This window comes from Pelodiscus sinensis, chromosome 2 (genome assembly GCF_049634645.1).
Source record: "Pelodiscus sinensis isolate JC-2024 chromosome 2, ASM4963464v1, whole genome shotgun sequence".
Lineage (NCBI taxonomy): Eukaryota > Metazoa > Chordata > Testudines > Trionychidae > Pelodiscus > Pelodiscus sinensis.
Window position 1 is genome coordinate 160,988,059 of NC_134712.1, and position 27,358 is coordinate 161,015,416.

A 27,358-nucleotide genomic window follows, 5' to 3' on the forward strand; every position below is an offset into this window, starting at 1 on the left:
CACAACAGTGTTTTCTTGTGATAAAGCACCTGCCCTACAGAAAACATACAAGGTTCTTAGAAGGGTAAAAAGAGGAAATAGGTGAGTGCAAAGCAGAAAGGGTTTTTTTAGACCTTTGTGAAAACCATCTTATGAACTCTTGAGTTGCATAGTCACTTCTTTTTCTTTAAAGGCTTGAAGATTTAGAATGAGATGTACACCTTTCTGATGCTTTTTTGCTTTTCTCCATCACAAATAACAGATCTGACAGAAGAGTCTTTGAACAGGAACAATTTCCTTGAAAACAACTTCCTTGTATTAGGCTAACATGAACATGAAAACAAAAAACACCACGCTGTTTTAGAATCCTTCTACATTTTAACCCTAGAGCTGCTCAAAAATTTCAACTGCTGTCTCAGAGGAAGCCAGTAATCCTAGAGAGAAGTTCAAAGAGTTAGTCAGTACTCCAGACTGAAAGCTTTGAAACTGATTCTGGTATTCTCCAGAGAAAGATGCTAACCCTATGGCTGGACAAGCCCTACTGCAAAGGAAAATTTTTCCACTACTTCCAAGTAGATAACTGGACATTACAAAAGCCTTACAGCAAAGTGTTGAAGTGAAAAAAATGGAATGAAAAAATATTTCCATAGTGCTGATCAGTAATGAGGAATTACATGGTGCAACTTGTAAACATTAAATTATATACTCAAAATCACCTTTAAGTGTTGCGGTCATAGAATTAATAGCATTCCACTTGACATTTTATAAATAAGAACAAAAATATTTTCAGTACATTCACTTGTGATTTTTATTTATACCAGTGACTGATGCTACTATTTGTTTTTGTCACAGCGAAATGAGAAAGGGTAACTTTTCCAAAAATGAAGTTTAAAAACAAAAAACACCATCAAATGCTTTAAAAAAAAAACACCTTACTTTAAGTTGATTTTAGTTCTTAACTGACAGTAAAAATATTTACCAACTTTTTTCAATTATGTATTAGGATACGTGTAGAGTTCCATATATCTGGATTTTGCCATGCTTTGTCTGGTATAAACCTGTTGAATTCCAGCTCTAAGATCATCCCATATCTGATCAAGACCAATCTGTTTAAGTCCATGTGGGTTCTGACTCCTATTTGACGACATTTTGAGTTTCCTGTAAAGTCTTCCAGAGTAGCAATCTGAGATGGCTATTCCTCCATCAGATTCACAAGTAAAGTAACATTCCAAATTCAGGGACTCAAAAAGATGTTCTTTACATATGAAGAATGATATCCCCTTGCAAGATAACCTAAAAAAACAAAAGGGCAATTAGTTAACATTCACAGACATTAGATTCAATTTCCACGAGGGGCTAGAAAAAGGGATAGATCATTAAATTATTCAAAAGTGAACATTACATATTTAGAGTACTGCCTGCTTAACAACATCATCAGAGCACATATTCTTCAACAACAGAACATACTAATTAGGGGCTATTATTTTCACATAACTGTAAGCTTGTCTGGTGCTTTATAAACAAATATGACAAACAAATACAACAGCTCCTGCAGCCTAAATTCACAAAAAAGAAGACAATGACAAAAAGAGAGGTGAGGCCCAGGTTATAGTGAAAAGTTTGAACAATGTGCATGTTTTAGGAGCTTTGCAATATTTTCCTTGCTTTTTATGACCGGCTGTACATCTGATGGTTACTTGGTGTGTCATATTAGAAATGCAAATCAAGAATGGACTACAATGTATGTATAAAAAGTCTGTAATTTTAAATATATACATTGAAGAGTACTGACTTTATTATGTACCTTCCATATCACTTTAGCAATGTTCCTTAAAATAAGAATTTGGAAGACAACCACACTGTTAAACTACCAAAATATTGCTACACCTGCCAACACCTGTCTCCCTGGCAGCTTTCATGGCCAGATAGAGTTTGGGGGAGCGGTCTGGGAGTGTGGAGGTCTCAGCTTGAGGATAAGTGGCAGGGCTAGGGTCTCGGCAGGAAGATGAATGAGGGGGTTGGGGGCGTGGGGTCTCAGTGGAGGGGAGGCGTGAGGGGATTGGGAGTGCAGGGTCTCGGTGGAGAGGGTGTGTGAGGGGGCTGGGAGTGCAGGGTCTCCACTTGAGGGAATATCAGAGGGGAGTTGAGGATGAGGGATCTCAGTGGAGGGGGATCAGCTAGGCGGTGGGTGAGGGGGCTGGAGGTGCAAGGTCTCAGCTTGGGGAAGTGGAGACTCATACCCTGAGTCCGCTCTGCTGAAGACATATTTAAAACTCCCCCCAGGCATGTAAGATAGGCATGGATTCACCACTGCTCCAAGGCTTGGGTAAGCAGGGTCAAGGTGCAGGGATCACTGTGCATGCCATGTTTCTCCCACCACTTCAGAGCCCTACATACTCTGTATTTGATAACATTTCAGTACAACTTGGCTAGTTTCTATCTTGAATTTCGCAATTAAATGCTTTAATATAGCATTATCATCAATTGAGTTTACTGACTTTATAGACTGAAGAGAGTTGCCTCTTCTAGTTATCTGGCACAAAACTGGAAAGAAAAACAGATGTATAACGCTACTCATTGCTTGCATAGATCTTTCCACATATCACTCATTCATAGAAAAGCTAGAAGTGGAATGAGCTGTTATTTGACTTAAAAGGAACAAAGACTAGCTTTTATCAACACACAGGCCTACATGTTTCTTATAAAAGTAGCCACTCCTACTGATAACAACATACACAATGCTACGGCATGTACAGCAAAAATCAGATTTTGCTATGAAGCAAGGTTGCTGTTAAATACAACTTTTTCCTATGAAAATGTAAAAGCTTTATCCTACATGTAAAGTTATTGAATGGACTACTCAAGTCTATTTTAAAATTCATACGAGAGGGCCCCTGTGTTAAATTGCAAGATATGATCTAGTCCACAATTCCTTATATTTAAGTTTCTCTCTCACATAAGGTAATGATAATGATTAGGATTCCAAAGAGAAGAAAAACTAGAGCTGTACATGCATGGCTTTCCTGCATGATAAAAATCGATTTAAAAACATAAAAATCAGAATTTTTAATTTAAATTTCTCATTTAAAAGAACAGTTACAATGAAATCTGATCACAAACATGCTATTGCTAGACTTACTGTCCAATGAAAATCAATTAATTGCTCTAACAACCAGCTCTTGCTCCTTGACAGTTCTGGGCTTTCAATTTCTGTTAATTTAGCTAATCTTTATGACTTGTTTAATTAGTTAACTAGTTTTAGAATCTACTACCCAAGTCTATAGTACAGAAAGCTTCAGTAAGAGAAATCTAGAGTGGCAACTGAGGCTGTGTCTAGACTGCAGGGTTTTTTCGAAAAAACTTCACCTGCGTCTAGACTACAGCCATGTTCTTTCGAAATTAAATCAAAAGAACACGGCTTTTCTTTCGACAGCAGCACTCCTCATTTCACAAGGAATAACGCCTTTTTTCGAAAGTGCTCTTTCGAAAAAAGGCGCTATGTAATGCAAACTGTGCTTTTTCGAAAGAGAGCATCCAGACTGCCTGGGTGCTCTTTCGAAAAAGCAGCTTGCTTTTTCAAAAGTACTGATTGTAGTCTAGATGCTCTTTTTCGAAAGTATCTTTCGAAAAAGCCTCTTTAGAAAGAGGCTTGCAATCTAGACGTAGCCTGAGTGTCATTTTCTTATTTTATATTATATAATACATGCCTCTTATTTTTGAGCATCACTGTCACAGACTGAAACGATGATGTCATAAATCTATTCCCCATTTTACTTCACCATAACTCAGCTTTCCCAAAGGAATCCCGTCCTATAATTATTTTCAATAAGTGTCTTAGCTTTTCTGGATCCAGATCTGCACTAAAATGATAATGGGAGTAAGGAAGGTGAGAACTAGTTGTAGAAGTTTCAAGGACACCCTACACTTTATGTTCTGAAGACTTGTCTGTTGGCGTGAATACAATTTGAAAATTAAAAAAAAAATAAAGGAGTTTAAGGATAGTCATTAGCCTGAAACCCGGACGATTGCTTCAACTGTAAATGTGAAACATTTATGTAACATTTAAGATTTAGTTCAATAAAATATAAGAGTTATTGTGTTTGTGTGTGTGACTTCATTCTTACCATTCCTAATGTACTACTGCTGCACATGCAGTTTAATAGCACATAATACTTGTTATATGTATTTCCTAAATTAATAAAAATCAAGTTATTTACAAAAAAATTACACAAAACATGCCCTGCCCTCTTAGATGTTGTAAAATGCTGTACTGAGCTGCAAATTAACAGTGACCAGATTTCCACTATTGTTTGAAGAAATATGTGAAGCTGTACTGGGGGAAATTTGATATAAATCTTCTTTTTTGTGATGATTTAAAATGGCTTGATTTAAATCAATTCACCCTGCTTTTCTAGATAGCTTCACTCAGATTTAAAGCCCTTGAAATAAACTATGGCAGGGAAAAAACACTATGTCATGTACCAGAACATAATTATTTATAATACTTCTGAACTTTTTATCACCGTGCTATACAAACATTAAATTTTCACAGGTATGCTGCATCAGCCCATTTTGCAGATAGGGAAATAGTTCAAAGTGACTTCCTCAAGGCAATAATTCAGGAAGGCAATTACAGACCTGGAATTAGAAATCTGATGTTCTTGGATTCCAATCCTATTTTAATTCGCCAAAACATGCTGCCATTCCAAGAAAGCACAGATTGCCAGTTTAAAAGTAAAGGCTCAATATTATAAACTTAGTCTGTGGGACTTCTCAGACTGGTAAGTACTACTATCAGTCTTAAACCATCACTGTTCTTTCTTAGGGTGCGTCTACACAGCACTGGAAACTTGAAATAAGATACACAATTTGCGCTACGCAAATTTCATAGCTTATTTTGAGTCTATTTCGAAATAGCTTATTTCATCATTTGGCGCTATCTACACACTGCCAAATTTCTAAATAGAGTGCTATTTCAAGACATCCCTTACTTCTCGTACAATTAGATTTACAGGGATGGCAAAATAGTGCATCTGCTATATTTTGAAATCGTGGATGTGTTCAAAATACGAGCGATAGCTATTTTGGGTTACCTCTGGTATCCTGAAATAACTTTGCTGTGTAGACATACCCTCAGAAAAAATGTTCTGGTGGACCGAATTTAAAAGTAGGAACCAGGAACTTCTGAGTTGAAACACTATCTTGACCACTAAATTGCTGTGTGGCTTTGGCATACAGAATCTAGATTCCAGCCACACCTTCCTCCAGCACTGAGTACAAGCTCCTATTCATGTTAATGAAGCGGTAAAGCAACTCCTCTTGGTGTATGCTAAGGATGCAATGAAGCCAACTCAGAGTTGTGTGTGGCATGTCTTGGAACAATTTTTCAGACTCTAACATATGTTGTCTGCTGGCTGCACTGACAAAAATTTAACACGCAGAACTATAAAAAATTCCTATGAGATTAAGTTCCATAATATTCTGTCAAAGTAAGCTTAGTACCTTCTTTACCATGAGCATAAAAGACAAAACAAAGGCAAAAAAAAGTTAGACACTACCTGAAATAATGATCCCGATGGTTCAAAATAGGAAACTGAAGATAATTAATTTGCATTTTGGGAGCATGATTCTGCATTACTAAAGTCAATATAAGTTTTGACTTTACAATTTATAACACAGCTTTACGCCAACACAGCACTTTTCATTAAAAGCACTATCTATTCATTTCTACAGACCTTTATGACAACTTCAGCTTGGCTCAATAGTCACCACCTGACAAAAATCTGTTTTAAATATTGGAACAAACAAAATAAACATTTAATGATGTTTCTCTGTTAGTTTCCTTCCATGACTATACATAAAGCAAGGGAGCAATGATGGCAATCTTCATGTAATCTTTTCTGGTAAATACATTTTAATCTATGGCTAGGTCTAGACTGGCCCCTTCTTCGGAATAGGCATGCTAATTTTGAACTTTGGAATAGGGAAATCCGCGTGGGATTTAAATAAACATGGCCGCCGCTTTTTCTCCGGCTTGGGGAAAAGCCGGAAAAGAGCGTCCAGACTGGCGCGATCCTCCGGAATAAAGCCCTATTCCGGAGGATCTCTTATTCCTTCAAGTAGGAATAATCCAAACAGTTACATTTTGCCCTGCCTCACTGCTGCCACTTCCACTCCCTTCCATGCCCATGCCAGCTCCTAGTATAAGTTAATGCAGCCCACCCAAAGAAGTTAATGATGCAATGTTTTGAAATGAAGCATGTTTTACAGGAATACAATTGTTAGTTAATTTCTTATAAATGAAAAAAAAAAAAAGATCACTCATTGACTAACTTCCCTTTTTATTCCATTCTATATTTGATGGTAAATTAGTGTTTCCAGTTTTAAACATATGCCACACAATTACATTTATTGACACAGAGCAATGCTAAGGCATTAAATCCTTAAATTACTGACACATTGCATTTCCCTCCAGCTTAAGCCAGATACCTTAATTGTGATAAGAACATTAAATTTAGATCAATCAACTAATCGAATAGTCGATGTAATTTGCATTGACTATTCAATTAGTCAATAAGGGCACCTCTACCTTTGAAATGTAGCAAGAGCCCTACTGGCTCTTGCTACATTTCAAAGGTGGAAACACTGCAGGGAACATGGCCAGTGGGGGACTGTTTGAGTCTCCCTCTGGCCCCATGCTCCCTGCTTCTGAAATGTACAAGAGCCCCAAAAGGGCTCTTGTACATTTCAAGAGCAAAGCTCCACCAGGAGCAGGAGACCAGTGGGGGACTGTCCCCAGCCAGGCTCAGGCTCCCAACAGCGTTTCTGCTTTTAAAATGTAGGAAGAGCCCTGCTCTAGCTACATTTCAAAGGTGGAAGCACCGCCAGTTCCCTGCTGCGTCCCTACCCTTTTTCCCCACGGAAAAGGTTCTGGGGGGCCGGGGGAGAAGTGTTTAGTCGAGTCACTAATCGACTAGTCACTTACATCCCTACATTTTAATAAACCAAATTTAACTTTTCTGCATGGCTCAGAACGTATATCTGACAAAAATATCATTTGTTCTATAAGATCAGATGACTATTTCCAACAACTCTTGCTGTTTTTAAAATGTATCTTTGCCTTCCAACTGCTCCTAACTGTTGCTACACTTTGTCTATACCAAAAAAGTGTACCATTTTAACTAAAACAGTTTATAAGAAAAATCAAAGCAAATTGTCAACATTGACACCCTTAAACCCTGTTTATGTCACTAAGATGTTGTCTACATTGCCAATTAAACAGCAAAATTGTTATTGTTCACAGGTGTTTACACACCTCATTCCCCACCCCATCCTCAAAAAAAGGGTAAAAAATTTTGTAGCAGCAAGTGGCACTTCAAACAGCACGTTGTCTACAGGAGTAGGGATGTTAAAATTAGATTAATCAACTAATCAAATTCCCCCCTTGCTGCCTCTTTCTGATGGGGAGGGGGGGGGAGAGGAGAAGCAACTAGTCGACTAGTGTGTTGACTATCTGATAAGCTTTTGCTAGTCGATTAGTCATTTACATTCCTATACAGGAGTGTTCCCCTGTTGACAACACAAACACTGGCTGAAGGAGGTTTAGGTATTTTGTTGGCAAAAGTGCCCACAAATTGTGTTTACACTAAAAGCTGTGTAGTATAGACAGTGTAAATTAAGCCTGCACCAGAGATTAACTACATTGATTTTTAAATTGATTTACTTAAACAGGTTCATTTTTGCATTAAACTTGTTATACTAGTAAAAGGATTTTAGCAGAGACATATGTGCAAAGAAAAGAAAGGAATTTGGAAAAATACATGTAATAAAGAGTAATTTGTGTTCAGATTAAAAATGGTGAGTATTTTGAATGAAGAAGCTCAGCTGTGGCCCCATTTCTTACCTAACAATACATGAGCTGAAAGTATTTTTATGACATCACTAGCACATAAAAATGGGCTAAGAAATGCAGCTCCCTGCTTCAATTAAAGTGTTAATGTAATTATTCTCACTATTGCTAACAACTCCAACAGAGCCATGAGGGATCCTGAACCATGAATTTTTTATTCTCAAAGATTATTCAGGTGTTTAATTTTGTTTGTGTGTGTTTCAAGATCTTCCCCAAAGTGGTTTCATATTACAGAGAAGAATTGTTTTTTGAAAGATAATGTTTCTAAAGTTCTCTTTAGAAAGCCAGACTTCTATAATTTAGTTTTTGCAGAAATTGGTCATCTTTTTCCTTTTTCTTAACTGTATGTGTCCCCCTTTCTTCTCTTTCACCCTCTCTGTTTTGGCTTCTTTTCTAATCTTTGCTTTTTCAGGCATCTTCCAAAAATCCTTTTGTCTTCTCAAGTCTCCCTTTTCCCCCCACCTCAAAAATTCATGTATCTCAATAACTTTCTTGGTAAAGAGGCCTGAACCATGACTTCCTTCAAAGCTCCTTCAATTCCCCTCAGGTAGGTATTTGACAGAAAATGAGGCACATCTTTCCTTCAGAAGTTGAGTAGGTTTCCTTAACAGCATATCAAGCCTGTGCTAATAGAAGCAGCAATGTTCTAAGCCTTGTATTGAACTCTGATGATCTACAAAAGACAACTGGATGAGTTGAGCCACTACCAACACATTTGGCTTGCACATCTATCACTTAGTTTGCACATTTAATGTCACTCAATAGCCCACATTTTGTGTTTGGTACCTCTTCTCTCCCAGAGAGAACCACATCTGTGCAGCTGGTCTATAACACAGCACTTCCCCACAGCTTTACTAAATTGGGCAGAATTGCAATTTCCATTTGCTGCTCCTGATGGTACCAGTCAGTAAATACTAAATGCAAGAGCAGCAACACAGGAACTTTCAGAATGTGTGGAAGCAAAACCATAAAATTCCTAAACCAACCATATCCACTGCCTCAGGTTAATGTCTCCTGAATTAAAGCACAATATATTTTTTTAAACTCAAACCACGGCACTTTCCTTTGGTAGACATTTTCCATTGACATGAGACCACAGAGCTATTCATGAATTTACATTCTACATTTAAATAGTCAAGCAAAACATAGTGCATTAAAAGCACAGAAGTGTAGCCTCAATACTAAGTCCTATTAATATCACTTAAGAGCTTATTTCATCACAAACACAAAAGATTTAAAAATTCCATTTTACACCAATGTATACTAAATACAACTTAAATGCACAAAAAAGTTAATTTGAGTTCGGTTAAGGTTGAAATTGTGTCCTTCATAGAATCATAGAGCTGGAAGAGACCTCAGGAGGTCCTTAGTTCAACCTGTTTCCCTATATTTTGCTGAATTATAGCTGAAACTGAACTTCAGTATTATTTAGTCTAATTTCTGAACAATTTCATTATGTAAATTTTACAGATAAGAATTCTACTGAATTCATCTGCTGCTCTCAGCTTCTAGGAAGCCTCCCTGACCCATGCTAGGTTTTTTTAGATCAACAGCAGAGACTGAAACCAGAAGCAGTTGCATACAGAATAATAGAAATGTAGGGCTGAAAGGACCTTGAGACATTACCAAATCCAACATCCTGCAGCATGGCAGAATCAAGGAAACCTAAACCATCCCTGACAGAAGTTTGTCCAACGTTTTAAAATACTTCCAATGATGGAGATGTCACAACTCCCCTTAGAAGACTCTTCCAGAAACCATTCTTATAGTTAGAAAGTTTTTCCTAATGTCTAACTAACCTAAATCTCCCCTGCCACACATTAAGCCCATACTGCCTTGTCCTACCTTCAGTGAACAAAGAACAATTGATTATGATCTTCTTTATACTAGCTCTTAACATACTGAAGACTTATCAGACACCTTTCAGTCCAGGGCTACTCAACACGTGGGCCACATGTGGCCGGTGGGCCATTTCTTTGTGGCCCGCAGTACGCTTTGGGTTTATGCAGGGCTCAACATGTGGCCCGCGGGTGGGACCCAAACCAAAAAAGTAGTCAATATAATGGTCTTCTATTGATATGTGTTTTAGTAGTTGAATTCCTGGACTGTCATTGCTCATTAAAAGTCCTGTCTTATAGATGGAAATCGGGTAAATACTGCATTTTATTAATATCAGCCGAACCAACTTAAATGGGGTCTGTGTGTTGTGTAGTCTTGCCTTAAACTTTATATTTATGCCTGTCATATATGCAACCACACTTAAGTTGCGGCCCTTGGCATGTGCCGTATCATTGTGGTCCCCGGGGCTTCCAAAGTTGAGTAGCCCTGCTTTAGACTTTTCTACAGATTAAACATGCCTGGGTGTTTTTTTTTTGTTTTTTTTTTTTTTAATCTTTACTTAAGTCAGGTTTTTAAACCTTTTATCACTTTCGTTTCTCCCCTCTAGACTTTTTCCAATTTGTTCATATATTTCCTAAAGTGTAGCACCTGGACCTGGACAAACTCCAGCTGAGGCTAACTAGTGCTGAATAAAGCAGAAGATCGCCGCCCATCTTCGTCGTCTCGGAGACATCATATTCCCTTATCTGGACGACTGTCTCATAAAGGGAAGGACGGCACAAGAGATGACTCGGATGCTTTCAAAAGTCAGAGAGACTTTCAACTCACTCGGGTCATGTAAGGCAAGAAAGGTGAAGGCTTATATAATTCTGGGGTGTATTTTTTTGCATCTGCATCAGACTGCGGATTCATTTTGTGATCCTTTTTAGCAATACTACCATATAGCCAGTTATTCCCAATTTTGTGTTCTACATTTAATTTTTCCTTCATAAGGGTACTAGGAACTTACATCAGCATTCCTCAATCTCCCAGGGGTGTGAAAAATCCACACACCTATACTGACCTAATCCCAAGTGGGATAACACTAGGGTGACAGAAGAATTCTTCCTTCAACATTGATTGCTATGTCGTCTCAGGAACACTGATTACCTATCCCAACAGGTGACTCCTCCCTTTGGCGTGAGCATCATCTACACTTAAATCACTAACGCATCACAGCTACTACATTGAAGCTGTGCCGCTGTTGTGCTTTAAGTGAAGGTATGCACCAAATAAAATACTTCATCTCCATCTTTACTGAATATCATCTTTTTGAATTCACATCAATTCTCTAGTTCAGTGGTTCCCAACCTTTTTGATACTGGGGATCAGTAAACCCATTCACAAGCTTTAGGAGGACCAGTAACATTTATTTGCATATTCATTAAGCAAATAATGAATATGCAAAGAAATTGTTTCTGGTCCTCCCCAAATCCACAGTGCCAACAGGAGCAGGCCCAGTTGACTGCCCTGGGCGGTTTCCCGATCCCAACCCAGAGGTATCTACTTTACCCCCGTTTGGGATCAGTAAGGTTGGAAGGTCCCTCTCAGGTCTGCTCGGTGACTCGGCTTATATGGGCCCTGGAGGTCAGGTGAGTAGCCCTGTGTCCTCTCCCCCAGTCGTGCCTGCATTTGTGGGTGAAACCGCAGGCCGCACCCTGCCCCAGGCGTGTCACTCACCCTAGCTGTCCAGCGGGTTGTTCCGCCCCCCCCCCCCCCGGCCCCAATCACAGCGGGTTGTCCCCCGGCCCCAATCGCGGCCGCTATATCAGCCGGTGCTAGCTCCCCCAGCTGCGTTCAGCGCCAGACATTCTGCATCAGTGTGCATGGCGCATGGCCTTCTCCCTGGGTCCTAGCGCCTGCCTGATCTAGCCCCACCTCCAGGAGCATCCCCGGCAGAGGGCTCTCACCCAAGAATCATGCACAAACATTTTTCTGAGGACGGGTATTTTTTTTTTTTTTCTAAGAATTGGCATTGGGCCATGGACCACACTTTGGGAAATGCTGCTCTAGTTCATCAAAGTCATTATGATTCTAATTCACAGCATTTGCATTCCTGTCCAGCTTGGGGATACCTGCACACTCTCCATATCATTATCCAAGACATTAATGAAAATATGTAACCATACAGAATAAGGATGTAAAGGACTAATCAAGTATCCGATAACCAAATGCTTATCGGATTATCAAGTCAACTAGTCGCTCCCTCCTCCCCTTGCTGCCTCTATCAGATGGCGTGTAGGAGGGGGGAGAGGGAGGGTACTTCGAAGCACCAGCACTGCACAGCGTGGTACTGCCCCTTTGAAACACTGCATGGAGCTAATCCCAGGAAATTCCATCCACTAGACTAGTAAATTAATCGATAGTTAACATCCTTAGTACAGGACTCAGTACTGACTCCTGAAGAAAATCACTGATATTTTCTATTTTTTGAGGGTGTTCTTTCAACTTATAGTGCTTTCATCTATGCCAGTGTTTCTCAAAGGGGGCTGCAGGCCCGCTTTGGGGCTATGCCTACACTATCTTTTTTTGGCAGAAGAGGCAATGCAAATGCAGTGCTCATTAGCAACTTTGCGCGCTTCATTTGCATAGTCTCTTCTGATCCTTTTTGCGCAAGAGGTTTTTGTGCAAAAACAAGCAGTGAGGACATGTCCACAAAAAGCCTTTTTGCGCAAAAAAAGCCTTTTTATGCAAGATCCTTATGCCTGTAAAACAGAGGAATAAGGATCTTGCGCCAAAAGAGGGTTTTGCACAAAACGGACACGTCCACACTGCTTGTTTTTACGCAAAAACCTCTTGTGCAATAAAGATCGGACGAGATTATGCAAATGAAGTGTGCGAATTGTTAATGAGCACTGCCTTTGCATTGCCTCTTCCACAAAAAGTTTGTAGTGTAGACAAAGCCTGAAAGAGCTGCTAATGGCCTCTTTCACTTTGTTTATCTAAAGGCTCCACGACCACAGGTCTGGCCAGTAAGTGGAATTAATGGATAATAGCACTCATCTTTACCTTTTACCCCTGAAATGCCAGACCAGTGGGAGGTGGTTTCTTGTAGGCGAATGCCCTCCTGAAGGGACCAAAATGAGAAACTCTTCCCTTTTGCTATGCATGCTGCCCAGGTGGAGGGTTTCCTGCTGCCCCACAGGATATCTAAGTCCAAACACTGGTGTTCTAGCTGGTTTAACCATGACGTTTCTATGCCATGAGGGGAGACACTCCAGGTTGGGGTGCTGCAACTGGCCGTGGTCTTCAGTGATGAGATCAAAATGGAGAGGGAGGGGTATTGGCCTGTCTACCAACAGGCTCAGCAACATTGTGAACCAATGCTGCCAGGACTATGTAGTGCTATGCAAATGAGCACCACCTCGTCCTCAAGATCTTGAGGAAAACCCCGTGTATTGGAGGAAGGGTGGGAACACACATATCAGATGGCTCCACCATGATATGTGGAACACTTATGCCATGGAGCCAGGACTTTGGTTCTGGAAAGAACAGAACTAATGGTACTTTCTGTTGTTTCTTGTCATGAAGAGGTCTATATTAGGGATGCCAACATGTAGCCATTTCCATGATTAACCAATAAGCCTGGGCTCATCGATTAATTCTAATGGTTACATGCACACACACCCTTGCTGCCTCTGTGGGGGTCCTGAGGAGCTGCCTCGCCCGCACTGCATCCCAGAGGTGGGAAGGAAGGCGGGAGCCATTGCTCATGGGGAGACGGATTAAAAGCTGGCTCCTCATGAGTACCACTCCTGCCTGGCCCTCTACATGTAAACATGTTAAGGAAGTTAAAGACTAGTCGACTATCCCATGTGCATTTGCTTATCAGATAGTTTTTTGACTAGTTGATAGGCACTTCCGCATTCCTCCTCTGAAATGTACAAGAGCCCCCGCTGGGAGGAATGCGGAACTCCATGTACAGCTTGGGGCCAGCAGGAAGTCCCACTAAGTCTGGGCTGCACACAGGTGCCTTCTTTCAAATGCACAAAAGTCCCCAGCGGGGAACCCAGGATCAGGGGGAGGCCCCGCGGCTTCAGCTGCCCAGGGAAGGATTGGGGGGAGGGCACATAGCTCCCAACCTGCAGCACAGAGGAGGCAGGGTGGCTGAGGGAGCAGGGGGACACAGAGTGACATCATAACATCACTCTGTCATCCCGCAGAAAATTTATTTTATATATAGAGAAATTACTATTGCAGGTATATATAAGTTTAATTAAAAAGCAGATCCAATAGTGACATTTTCAAGTAATTCTAGAATAAAGTGTACAAATTAGGGATATAGTGACTTGACTAGTCACTTTCCCCTGCAGCTACCCCGTATCAGGAGCAGGAGCCAGTGTTTTGGGGAGCTGGCTTAAAAGCCAGTTCACCCCAGCACTGTCTCCATGCAGGGGGAGGCACAGGTGCAGCGGCAGACCCTGAGCAGTCTCAGCTCACACTGGATCCCAGACACTATGCCTCTGCTTTTTAAATGAAGTAAGAGCTGCCAGGCAGATCCACAGTGCTCTGGGATGAGGCACGGAGCCAGGACAGCTGAGTCCTGCCTTGTGCCCAGTCCCAGACCACTGAGGATTTGCCTTTTATACCAGGCTCTTACTACATTTAAAAAGCAGAGGTGCAGCATCTGGGACCAGGCATAGCGTCTGGGATCAGGCATGAGCTGCAGTGAACCTCTTTATCAACTAATTGAGTAGCTGAAGGAAATTCCATTGACTACTCAATTAGCTTACTAACCACTATTTAACATCCCTTGTACAAATTGAAAGATGTTACAAAAGATTAAATGTGTTCCAATCCTTTACCTTTTGTATGAGATTTTAAAACGTCATCAGTAGGGGTGTTAGATAATAGGTGTTTGAACAGTTGTGTAACCCCATGAAATCTTTGCGGTTACATGACTATTTGATAGTCCCCAGGGCAAGGCCGGCAGCCAGTGTGCTCCCGGCTCCACTCCTGGGGAGTCCCATGCCACCCTGCACTGCTGCCTGTATCAGGGGGAACGGGTACGCGAAGGGAGGCAGTTCAAAAAAAGGCTCTCCCTCACACACCAGCTGCCTGCTGCCTCAGACACAGAGGCAGCAGAGCAGGGCAGAAGCAGCCCCTATCCATGGGAGGTCTAAGTTCGGACCCTCCACGGACCTTCACGGCTGGTACCGTGAAGCAGCCTCTGCTCACAGTGGGCCCAGGCTCACCGTAGACAGAAGCTACTCTGGGAGATGTGGAACAGCCGCTGTCCGTGGAAAGCTTGGACCCCCCACAAACAGGGGCTGGTACCTCAAAGCAGCCTCTGCCCATGGCAGGCCTCACAGAAACCTCCTCTCCACGTCCCCCGCACTACCACCTCTGTACTGCAGCACGGTGGGGGGGAGGGCAGGACCACGGAGCCAGTGCTGGGGGAAAGCAGCTTTGTATCAGAGGCAGCAAGGGGAAGAATGCGAGTAGTCAACAAGATTAACCAACAAGCATACGCTTGTTAATTGTCGACTATACATTGACATCCCTACTTATCAAACTACACAAATTCCATTTGACCATCTAACACTGAACCTTCTGACTGACAATGCTTCCAAAAGCAGACTAATCAAAGTAGAAGATGAGGGGATGGGGAAACTACAGTAATTTTGTCCCAGATTCTGAAAATAGCAAATAAAAATTGTGATATTCACATGAGAAAGGATGTGTGGCGCTGGTACAATGCTATGTACCAAGCAATCAGATATCTGTGGCTCTGCCACAAACGTCCTGTGCCAGTGTTTCCTAATCTGTAAAACAGGATTAATACTATTACTTAGAGGTTGGAAAAGTAATTCAGGCTTGTAAACCCTTCACGGTTCTCAAATATAAAACACTATGGATGCAGAATGTATTATATTAACAAGTCAGTGTAAAATCTAAATTAGAATTATAATTATGGATGCTAGATACCATGTATTTTAGTAATCATGTAGCCACAACAATTTTTAGCAGTTACACAGTTACCAAAATACTCCCCGGAGGTGGGACCTGCAGCCAGTACACTCCCGGCGAGCCCCATGCCACCCACACTGCTACTAGCAGGTGGGGGGGGGGGAGAGTTCCATGCAGTCATTTGGATTAACTGATAAGCCTAGACCCCACCCACGCCTCGCCACCAGCCTCCCACCATGGCCTCGCTGCCAGCCTCCCGGCCAGCTTCCCCCTGCTGCTGGCCCTTCCACATGCTGGGCTCCTGGTCTCACCGTGGCAGCCCTGCCACTGCAAGGACAGCTCCTCTGCTGGGCTCTCGGCCTCACGGGGCAGCCCCCACTCCATCTCATGAAACAAGATTTCCTCCCGCAAGCACTGGAGATAGCCAAGACATCTTATAATGCTACATTAAATGGTATTGTGAAAAGCCTGATGCAGATATGTTGTTTTACTCCTGTACTAGTGCCAGTGTCGCTCCACCAGCGGGAACCCCAGAGCAGACTGACCTTGACAACTTCACCTCCATGTTATTTAACCCTGCTCACAACAAGTCTAGGCTGCACAGCAGTTCACACACCAGTAGCCAATCTGTATTAGTTCTCCCAGTGGACAATCACAGTGAAACATTTTACAAAAAAATGCTAGTAAAAGACTAACTCAACAGCTTTCTCTCTCATTTCTTAAGCTATTTCCTTTTATTTCTTGCTAATAAATGGAAAAAAACAGAGTGATCACAGTGACGGATTAAAAAGAAACCCTATGCAATACCTATCTAATATAAGACTACAACTTTTAAAAAAGCTTGGTACTAGTTATTGGCACAGTTGGCTCAAGTCGCCATTTGCTTTCATCTACCTTATCTGTGAAATTCATGAATTGTGGCAATTAGCTATGTTTTGCCCGTACCAGAGGCCTAGATTAGCACATAGTTGTCTTTCTGCAACTGATGTACACATTTTTATTGTGGTGCCAGGAACTCCATAACTAAGTTTATTACTGGTTTCACTAGTTCCTTTCCATGTTTCATGTTCTCAAACTACAGCGGAAAACCCTAAAAATACACAACCCCACGTGCCGCTGATATTGTTCTGTGTGCATGTCTTTCAGACTCTGTGTCCCTTCCTGAGGTAATAAGACACGTCCGCAAATTTTTCCTAGAATTCATGGATACAAACAAGAGTATACATTGTGGTAAATACAGTCTCTCAATCATGGCTGCAATAGAGCAAAGCTGTGCAGGTACAAACAGAACTTTTATTTCTAACGTCAGTAATGTGACTGTGGCACAAACTAGGGATATAAGCATCACCCTTAATAGGTGATGCTTACTGGTTGTAGCTAACCATTAACTAGTGGAGGCTAGAGCAGTTTCCCACCTGCCACAGGCAGGGGGCTACTCCAGCCGCACGGGAGCACTCTCACTGGACAGGGGCTGCTCCAGTTATCCATGGACAAAGTTGGGCTGGAACAGCCCCTGCCTGGAGCTGGGGGAGGGAGGGAAGGAGGGGAAGGGCGGGGTAGATGTTCTAGTCCAGCCTCTGTGGGTGGGTGGCACTGCTCCATCCTAGGGGGCTCAAGTGGCCTCCCCCACCCAGGCTCCCTGTAATCGGTTAAAATGCCACATTTCACCATTTAACCAATTGTACAGGATTTTACATCCCTGCCACCAACTGACTATAAAATCCTCAAACTTGTTGCACACGGCATTTATATCTATCTATGGCAGGAAAATTACCCTTTGTTGTCAGCAATGGATATGTCTCCCTTTCCCCCATCCTCTAAAACTAGTTGAAAATAATTGAATTGCTGGTGCACATAGAACAAAATGTTTTCAGTAATACTAGAGAGAGTATAAAGGAGGCATGTTAAAAGTCATTTTGTCGACTAGCAGTTAAATTACATCCAGTGCCAGCAGAGATAAGTACAGGCGGACCCTATGCTGGTAACCACCGTCACCAGTGAATCATTCCTTAGTAGAATATGCCTATGTTTCATGTACTCAAACTAACAATCCAGCACCAGAGAAATGTAATTGATGAATATTTAATAAAACATATTTAATATCTCCTTAATTATTACATTATAAAAACAGCAAAATTCTGTTAGTATTTTATATAGCAAGTTCATCCATTGTCTTTTTGTACATTATCCACACACGCAGTATTTTAATGTAATCATGCATGATGCTTAATTCTGTCTGCAATATTCAAGTTACAAGGCTAAAGCAATCAAGGTTAACAGATTAGGAAACTAACAGTGAAAAGAGGAGCAAGGCAAAGTGGTCAACTACAGAGAGGAACAATTGGCAATTTTAAAATCAAGTTTGGCTGTTTTTCTAGAAGCTATGCTCTAGTCCAAACAGGAATTATTTCAGGGAAGTTCTATATAATGAAGGTCAAAGTACATGATCAGAGTGGTTCCTTCTGGTCTTATCATCTATGAATCTCTTGAACCACAAAATCAAAGAAGCAACCAATTTGTAAGAGGGTCATCTCAGGTCAACTCTATGAAATCCCATTCTTTACAAAAAATACCCAGGTTAAAGATAGTGAAAGTGGGCCAATTTACTACACATTTGCTTTTGAAGAAGAAAAGAGTCCAACAAGTTTTTTCTCCTGAACATCTCTCCTTCCCCCAAAATCACAATACGGTAATAGAAATAATTTCTGAGTTGGTATTTTATACTAACTCTCAATTTTTCTCACTATTTCCCCCCCCCCCCCAACTTCTCCAAAATAGCAGATTTTTACAGAAGTGCCAGATGGACCAGATTATTATCTCCGGATAAAAAGTGATACAAGAGAGAAAAGTGATATGTGCAGTAACTAAAAATTGATTCAGAGTACTGGAAGGAATGGTTAAACTAGTTAACTAGTTAGTTATTATTATAAAACAACTAAAAACATAGTTTGGGCCAAATATAAAAGACAGGGAAATTGGTGTGCACAGACTGGATAGAAAAAGGTGTTAAATTAAGCCAACATTAAAAAAGGCAAGGCAAGAGAATACAAGTACAAAATAGGGGAAGATGGCATACAGTTTTACAGAAAGAAGGAAGAAATGTAATGGGACCATAATGAGGGATCTTAGGGAAAGATGAGAGTAAGTAAATAAGATGATCAGAGCAAGAAATAGTTGTGGGGGGAATAATTATGAATGACTCCTTCACACTGAGGGGCAAAGAGTGATTAAAGGGATAGGGGAAAGGATCCCAGTTAAAGAAAAATAAATTACTGTAAGGCTGTGATACAGAGGTGGTAGTGGGTGGCAGAATGTGAACTAGAGCATTTTTAGGGTTATCAGTGAGGAACACAGAGGGCTGTAAGGATAAAGCCACTGGCTAGTGGCAGAATATTAAAGGTCAGTCACTGGGGATATAGGAAAAGTCGGGGGCTTTGGGGAAAGTCTTTAAGGGGGCTTTAGGAGTGGAAGGAGGGTGGAGAAAACTGGGATGATGGTACTTGGGTCAGAGATAATCGAGCTGATACCGAGGTCTGGCAGTCACTGAGGGCTGGGCTGAGGAAGGAGCTGTGGAAGAGAATATTCTGGAGGGACTGGGATAATGTTGGGAGTGAGAGGGCCTGCCCACAGGGGGCGAGGAGGCCAGCCACTGAGGTTGCCCCTGCGGGAGGGGAGGCTCCAGGAACAATACTGAGGCGTTGTGGCACCTGCCCCCTTGAGCAGGAGGCTCCTGCGGCCGCCAGGGCGGGGAGAAGGGGCAGGCTCGGGGATCCCAGGGGCGATACGGGAGGGGGGAGCAAGCGGGGCGGCCCCGGGAAAGGCATTTCCAGTGCGTAGTTCCAGGCCTCTCAGCAGCGGCCGGGCCGGGGCCAGAGCAGCCGGATCTTGGCCTGGGCTCGGCCCTACCGGGCCAGGGGCGCAAAACGCGCCGGCAGAGCGCAGCGAGCAGCGAGCAGCGGAAGGAGCCCGCCGCCCGCCCCGCCGCCACCGGCCTCACTGCGACACCGCGGCGCCGCCGAGGCCTCGGCACTCACCAGCATCGCGCGTCCCGCAGAGTCAGGCCCGGCCGCGCCGCGTCCGCCCGCCCCTTCCGCCTCCGCCAGGCCCCGGATCCGCCGCCTCCCTCCCTCCCTCCCCGAGCGCCGCCCCCGCCGCACAACGCGCCCCGCCCCGCTGGGAGACGCGCCTCCGGGCTCGTCCGGCCCCAGCGAGCGGGACGCGGCCCCGCTCCGCACCCGCGGGGGGCGCCCCCCTCCCCCCAGCCAGCACCCACCTGCCGACCCCCCCCCCCCCAGCGCTCACCCCTCATCCCAGAGCGAGACCGAGCCGCACTCCCCGATGTGGACAGAGCGGGGGGAGCCCTCCCCCCCCCATCGCAATAGGCGGGAGGGAGAAGGTGGGGGGGGGACTAACTCAGCAAGTGCACTCCCGCCCAGACACCGCACTCTGGAGACTGATCCCCCCCCCCCCTCCCCTCCAGCCAGCCTGAGAGACGAGGCAGGAGTTGGCTAAACCACCCTTCCCCCAGTGAATTGGTCATATTGGTCCTAGAGTCCTCCAGTGAAGGATGGATGGAACATCCTTCCTGTCCTTTGAGCACAGGACAAGGAGTAATGGGCTTAAAGTGCAGCAGGGGAGGTTTAGATTGGACATTAGGAAACAATTCCTAACTGTCAGGGTGGTCAAATATTGGAATAAATTGCCAAGGGAGGTGGTGGAATCTCCCTCTCTGGAGATATTTAAGAACAGGTTAGATAGACATCTGTCAGGGATGGTGTAGACGGAGCTTGGTCCTGCCTTGAGGGCTGGGGGCTGGACTCGATGACCTCTCGAGGTCCCTTCCAGTCCTATGATTCTATGATTCTATCGCATCTGCCATCAGTATGACTCGTGGGGAATAGCCGGTGTCCACAAATTCACAGAAACTGGGGGCGGGGGGGGGGGGGGGGGGAGGTGGCTATAACTCAGGCCTGTTACTTTATTAACTGATGAGTTGGGCCAAAGTGGCGAAAGTCCGGTAGTGGCCACAGGTTTGTTTGAGAGAGACTCTCTCCTGTCCTGTCGATTGGGGCACATGCTGAAGCTCCGTATGTTATTTACAGACAGTGAAGTGAGCTCTAGAGGATGTGATGGGGGTAGGGGGAATGTATTGCCTCACTGGGTAAGTAGAAATGTAGAAGTCATCTTACAGGAATTATTGGACGAGACGTTGAAGGCCTGGTGTTGATATATGACATTGGGCTGTAAGGTTTGCAGTTATTGCAAGTCGGATTGAACCTGAGCAGTGTTTGAAGAGGATACTTAATTCAGCAGTTGTCATTTGCTCCCTATAAATGATATCCTCTCACATCATTGATAGCATTATGCTGCCTTTCTCAAGACAGTAACCCCTCTGCAGTTACTAATAACTGTAGAGCATATCTTGCAAAATTGAGAACACCCTGAGAAAGTGTCAGTTTGGATAATATACTGACTGCCTGCAGCGCCCATACCATTTCAGTTGGGTATCATATATTCACCGTCTGTCCCAAACTGTTTCCTGTTACTTGCTGTGACTGACCTATGCTCACTAGCATAGTTTGAGGAGGCTACATAACCCTGCAATATAGCTCCTCCAAAATGAATGTCAATAAAATATTATACTGTCAAACTCATGCATTTTGTTTATTCCATACTATATAAAATAGAGAGTGTGGATATTTTTGAGAGGAAATGGTAGTGATGCTATTTTTGTTACTCTTTCTTTGAAATCAAGCTTCCTTGGTACCATGAATGGCGATAGAAAAATAATATTCTTATTTCTGTTACAGAAGCACCTACAGCCTACTGAGACTGAGCTCAGAGGCTCTTTATCCTTAGCACTATACACACTTATAGTAAGATACAGTCTTTTCCTAAAGAGTTTATCATCTAAACAGTCAAGACAGGTAAAGGGTGGATGGGATGCCAGAGGCATAGATTAGCAAAGTAATTTGCCCAAGAACACATAGCAGATCAATGGTAGAGCTGATAATAGAAACCAGGTCTTCTGGCTCCCAATTCTATGTCCCATCAAGTGGACTACATTGCCTTTAAAATTAGAGTTAATCAATTAAAAACCTTTAAATATATTAAATAACTTTACATACACCAAGACGATACAATTTTTATATAACTCAGATATATAAAATTATGTTTATATAATTTTGCATAATTAAATGCATTCTTCTGAAGAATAACAGAGATATGAACTACTGAAGGCCATAATTCAGTGTAATTAAAGAGGTTCCACTGAAAAAGGAGAAGGAACAGGATTTAGGGATTCAGGGTACCCACACTCTTCTGTGCACCTGAAAATTTGGCTTTGGGAGGCCTCTGCACCTTTTCATTACAAGCAGTTCAAATACAGATCCACTGGTCATTTTTCTCTCCAGACAGCAGGCTAGATTCTGATCTGAGAAAGAAAATTTGGAGTAACTTCTCTGAAGTCAATGTAATTACTCTGCTTTTACACCAGTGTAAAGGACATCATAATCTAGCCCAGGGAGTGCAACACTCAAGAGTATATTATGGTACAAATTGCGCAAAAAGTAGAATTACAGGCTAGGAGAGCATATTCCTTTTCACCCAGAAAGTATCAGCTCACATTTTGGCATCATAGGCTGTGCACCATTTTCAAAATTTGGCAGTTTAAACTCCCCACAGTTAGTTGTTGCCCCCACAACAAAGACAGAATTATTTTCTTATACAATAAAATCTCCAGAACCGTTCACTGAAGTGAACATAATCAAATTCATTGAGAGAGCTCCCTTAAGAAAACAGTGCTGCATAGCAATCAAGAAGCACCACATTGGGAGTAGGATCAGATGATGTGATGGACCGTAGGCTATGTCTACAGTACAGAGTTTCCTGGTACAGATATCCTAGAAAAACTCTGCCACATCCGGGGAACGTGTCTGCTTTTTCAGAACAGTTTCCAAAAAAGCAGGCGTGTTCTTTTGGAAGCCCTGTATTTCTCATTTTATAAGCAATAAGAGCTCTTCCAAAAGAGGAAGTTTTTCCAACATTTGGCCCCGTGTAGACAGGGCCTAATGTCGGAAAAGCCTCTTCCGAAAAAAGAATTGGAAAAAGGTATGCAAATTGCAGTTTGCAATTTGCGTACCTTTTTCCAAAAAAAACTGCAGTGTAGACATAACCTATTTGACAACTGTGAAGGATTGTATCATGCACTAAATTTGTCCATGAAGAAATTGCTTTATAATCTCTGTCCCTAAGCATGACATAACACTTTTCATTTGCCAGAGTAGGAGTTATATATTAGGGGTGGAGTTAAAGCACATGATGAATAACACGCTGTCTCCATGGTAGAATCCGGAAAAAGATTATCAGAGGAAGGAGGAAACCAATGAGGGACATTATTGATAAATGAGGACAACAATGGTAAGTCTCTCGAGGTTTGTTTTAACTGCATTTTGTAATATTATAGCAGCATTTAATTAAATTCTTACACTGTTAAAGTCAGCATTGTTTTCAAGTGCTAAACCAAGAAAAGGATCACGCCATACCTAAGATATAAAAGGGGGTAAAATCTTTGAAGGAGTAAAAAAAGGAAAAAGCCTGAATTATGGACAAACTATTACCATCTATTTTTTTTTTTTTTTTTTTTTTTTGTCCCATGGCATGACAAAAAGAAAGTTTTCTTAATCCTTTAACAGAAACTTGAGTTCATAGAGAAATTTGAGCACGGTATTCCAGCAAGAAAAAAATGTCACTAGTGTATAATTGTTTTTTGTGAATTGTGTATGACTTGAACATGGACAAATCATGGATTCATAACTTTAATCATGATGTTAATAGAATGCTCAGTGTACTGAAGAGAAAGACTGAAAAAATCTTCATTGGAGGATTTAGATGTTGCTACATATACGTTTCAAATAAAAACATGCTGAAGGAATTCCGGTTTCAGGACCAATGATAACAGAAAAAGGCAGGGAATTTCATGCAAAAGTGCACATTACTATCAGGCTCCGTCTTCTGATAGTCATGCCTACAGAGGTTGGAGTAGAGCTAGAAACCAATCAGGGGGTTGGGACTGTGCTGAGATAGTGCTGGAACCGAGATCTGGACCAGTAGCAGAACTGAAATCAGTGACCATAGACAAGCCAAACTGAGTACAGGCAGTCCCCAACTTACGCGGATCCGACTTATGTCGGATCCACACTTGCGAACGGGGCTTTTCTCGCCCCGGAGCTCGCGGGCAGTGGTCCCGCCACCGCATCCTCCGGGGCGAGAAAAGCTGCTCCGGGTCTCCCTGGTGTGCTGGACGGGGACTCCCCAGCACAGCAGGGAGACCCGAGCAAAGCCTCACAGGCGGCGGACCCCGCTGCCCGTGCGGCTTTGCTCCTTTGCCCCGGAGCAAAGCCGCACAGGCGGCGGGATCCCCCGCCTCTGCGGCTTTGCTCCTTTGCTCCTTTGTCCCTCCGCAGCTTTGCTCGGGTCTCCCTGGTCTGCTGGGGGGGGAGGGGGCGCAGCTAGTGTGTCCCCACCCCCCCAGCAGACCAGGCTTTTGTTGCGGAATGCCTAGGGTAGAGCAGATGGGGTGCTGCCGGGTTGGTCCTGCGGGGACCTACCTGGCAGTGCCCCAGCTGTTCCGTCCCAGGAGTCCAGATTCAGCTGCTGTTGAAACTGATCAGCGGCTGATTCCAGGAAGCCCGGGGCAGAGCAACAGTAGTCAATCAGTTGTTTTAATAGTCATATTTGAATTCAGCACATCAAAATACTTAATAAATAGCACATTTTATCTCTGAAGCAGACGACTTCTAAAAAATTGTAGACCAGTGTAATCTGCCGGTTTTCTGGGGATCTCTGTTTTGCATCTGGAATGCTCCCTGAAAGTATCCAAACAGCTTAGAGATACAAGATCACACCTAGATCCATATAGCTGTTTGCTCTGAAAGCAATCTGGCAATTGCTTCTGTCACAGCATGGGCTTTTCCTTTCTAGATTAAATGCAAAATGGGTCTGCAGATTTTCCATCATCGAGCATCATGATGCTTGCTTTGAAGTTAACATGCTTATTCATTTATAGTTCCAAAGCTCCAATTGCATTTGATGTGCAATCCAGTTGCAGAGATATACACAATGCATTTAATTACTGCAATTCAAACAATCCTTCATTAGTTTGCATGAAGTTTACACATTGACACACACTTTTGATCAATGCTTAGTTAAGTACAGGAATATGCATAATATAAAGCAATAGCAGTCAACAGGTAACATTAGTTTAAATGTAATTACCAGTTCATATGCCATATAATTGTAATGTGCTGACATCCCTCTTTGTTCTACTCTAACAAGTAAATTGACCTATGGCTTTTATTTGAGATGGTCTGTTAGCATTACAGTATCAATTTGGCTTGTTCTCAGACTCAGATCACCTGGTTTCAGCCTCTGGCCTGTATCTGGACTTTGGCTATAAAAAGGGAATAAATTGTTTTGTCCATGGCCTTGACAAAGTTCTTCATCAGACCCAGCGTGATGTGTAAGGGTGGTAACAAAATCTTCCTTGATTCAACAAGTGGTGGATGCTGAACACTTTTCCTCCCAGACTGTCAGAGTGGCCAATCTATCTTGATGTAGTGGGAATCTCTTGCATGACTATCCCATTCGCAGAGAAAACAGCAGTTCTTTGTGTATCAAGTCTGCAGACCAAGCAAGAGAGCAACAACCTTCAAATTGCCACAAAGCTGCCACTGATGTTGATCATAGTTTATGCACCTCAAAAGTTGTTTCATGTTGTCATAGGTTTCCTTCATATGGACTGCATGACCAACTGGAATTGATGGCAAAACATTGCCATTATGCAGCAAAACATCCATGACTTCTAAGAATAACATGATGCAATTCATATAATGTATGATGCAATACCAACTTCAGATTGCATCATTCATTGTTTTGCCTAAAAAGCAAATACTGTCCAAATCCAGTCATAGATTTATTCATAGATCCAGTCAAAGATGTATTTTAGTCATTTCTGGTTTAAATTGAGATCTCTTCCCTTTATAACTCACTTATCCTCCGCCATTCACAAGTCAAGGGTCGTATATACTGACCCAATAGCATATCTTGAAAACTAGAGCCTTTTATGCGAGAAAGCTTCCAATCAGTCTGGATGCTCTCTTTCAGAAAAAGTTGTGTTTTTTCGATGCGCTTTTGCATGTGTATGCTGTCTTTCAGAAAAAGTTTTTTCAGATGCATGTCTTATACTGATAGACTCAAATAGCTCCATCTATTTAGCTTAACAAGGAGATTTTAAGGAGTAATTTGGTTACAGTCTATAAGTACCTGCATGTGAACAAATATTTAATGAAGGGCTCTTCAATCTCGTAGAGAAAGGTAAAATGCAATCCTATGGCTGGAACTGAATCTATACAAATTCAGACTGGAAATAAGGCGTACATTTTAACAGTGAGAGTAATGACCCCTTGGTAAATTGTTCCAATATTTAATGTTCGATTCTCCATCGCTGACCATTTTAAATCAAATTGTCAGGTTTTTCTAAAAGATATGCTCTAGGAATTATGTTGGGGAAGATCTATAGCCTGTATTATATAGGAGGTAGGACAAGATGATCACAATGGTCCCTTCTGGCCTTGGAACCATTGAAATATTTTTAATTGTGGTTCTTCTAGCTGACACACAGATCTATCACTTGTGCCTATGAAGTCTGTCAGTGGTAAATGATCCTCTGCCCTGCACTGTACTCTCACCATTCTCAGGCAAATAATAGATTATGAAGAGATTACATTACTCTTCTCAAAAGTTAATAATTCTGCTTTTGAATGAGGGACGATGCCAGATCAATAGCAAAGGCTAAGGGATGCAGTCTAAAAATGGATGTATAGTCTGTATTTGCATGCTTTGGTTAATCCTCTGACAGGCTGACATCCTGAAGGGGGAGAGCTTTGTACCGGTACTGTTGTGAGTTGTACACAAACCTTGCTTTATCCAGGTACACTTCTTGTTTGCAGAGGTCAGGAAATTTCCCAGCACGATGCAGACATGTATTATGAGCAGGTTGTTATCTCTTCTGACATTTTGAGTTCATTTACTTTGTTAAAGTATTACAAATAGAACTGATAAAAACCCCGGAATTTCTCATTATGCTGCACAGCCTCTAAAGTTTCTATGTAAAGCAGTTGGTTTTTAGTAATCTGAATCACAAGGGAATTGCCAGTCTTCTCTAATGTTGTTATCTGAAGGAAAGTCTAGAAACCTGGAAAGGTTTCATGAATTATTGTAGCATAACTGTCTTTAATCATTTGTAAGACTTGTCTTGGTCAACTTTTCCCATTGAGACAGAAAATAGGATCCCAATCTCAAAGGACCTGTCCTATTGCTTGACAACATTTGCTGCTTTCATGGACTCATGAAAAAAGATCAGCAAACCCGTACTCTATAGAGTGAATGACCAGTCTTTCTGCACAAGTCAGGAAGGGAGGGACCTTCCCTAGTCCAGCAAATCCCCTCGTTTAGAACCAGTCGAGTCCCAAGGGTGCTGGACCAGCGAGGTCCAACCTGTACCAGACCATATTTATGGCCACTGAAGTCCATTCAGAGCACTTGCCAGTCTCTGAGTTAGCTTCATTTTCAGGTGAAGAGGCAAAAATGGAACCTAAATTTGAGAGTTTGATACAGTCTGTT

At 42.4% G+C, this 27,358-nt stretch overlaps 1 protein-coding gene across 2 annotated transcripts in view; it reads right to left on the reverse strand.

The window, feature by feature from the left end:
* The window catches only part of CUL1 (cullin 1), a 93,570-nt gene that overhangs the window by 57,520 nt on the left and 8,692 nt on the right, over positions 1 to 27,358 (reverse strand). The window contains exons 1-2 of one of the 2 annotated variants that reach the window (XM_075921711.1): positions 19,711 to 19,834; positions 988 to 1,272 (exon numbers count right to left, since the gene is read on the reverse strand). In XM_075921711.1, coding sequence (XP_075777826.1) covers positions 988 to 1,127 — 140 coding nt within the window. In that variant the 5' untranslated portion in view covers positions 1,128 to 1,272; positions 19,711 to 19,834. Of the gene's footprint in view, positions 1 to 987; positions 1,273 to 19,710; positions 19,835 to 27,358 lie in introns of those variants that run through there. The other variant, XM_075921712.1, reaches the window with a different exon arrangement.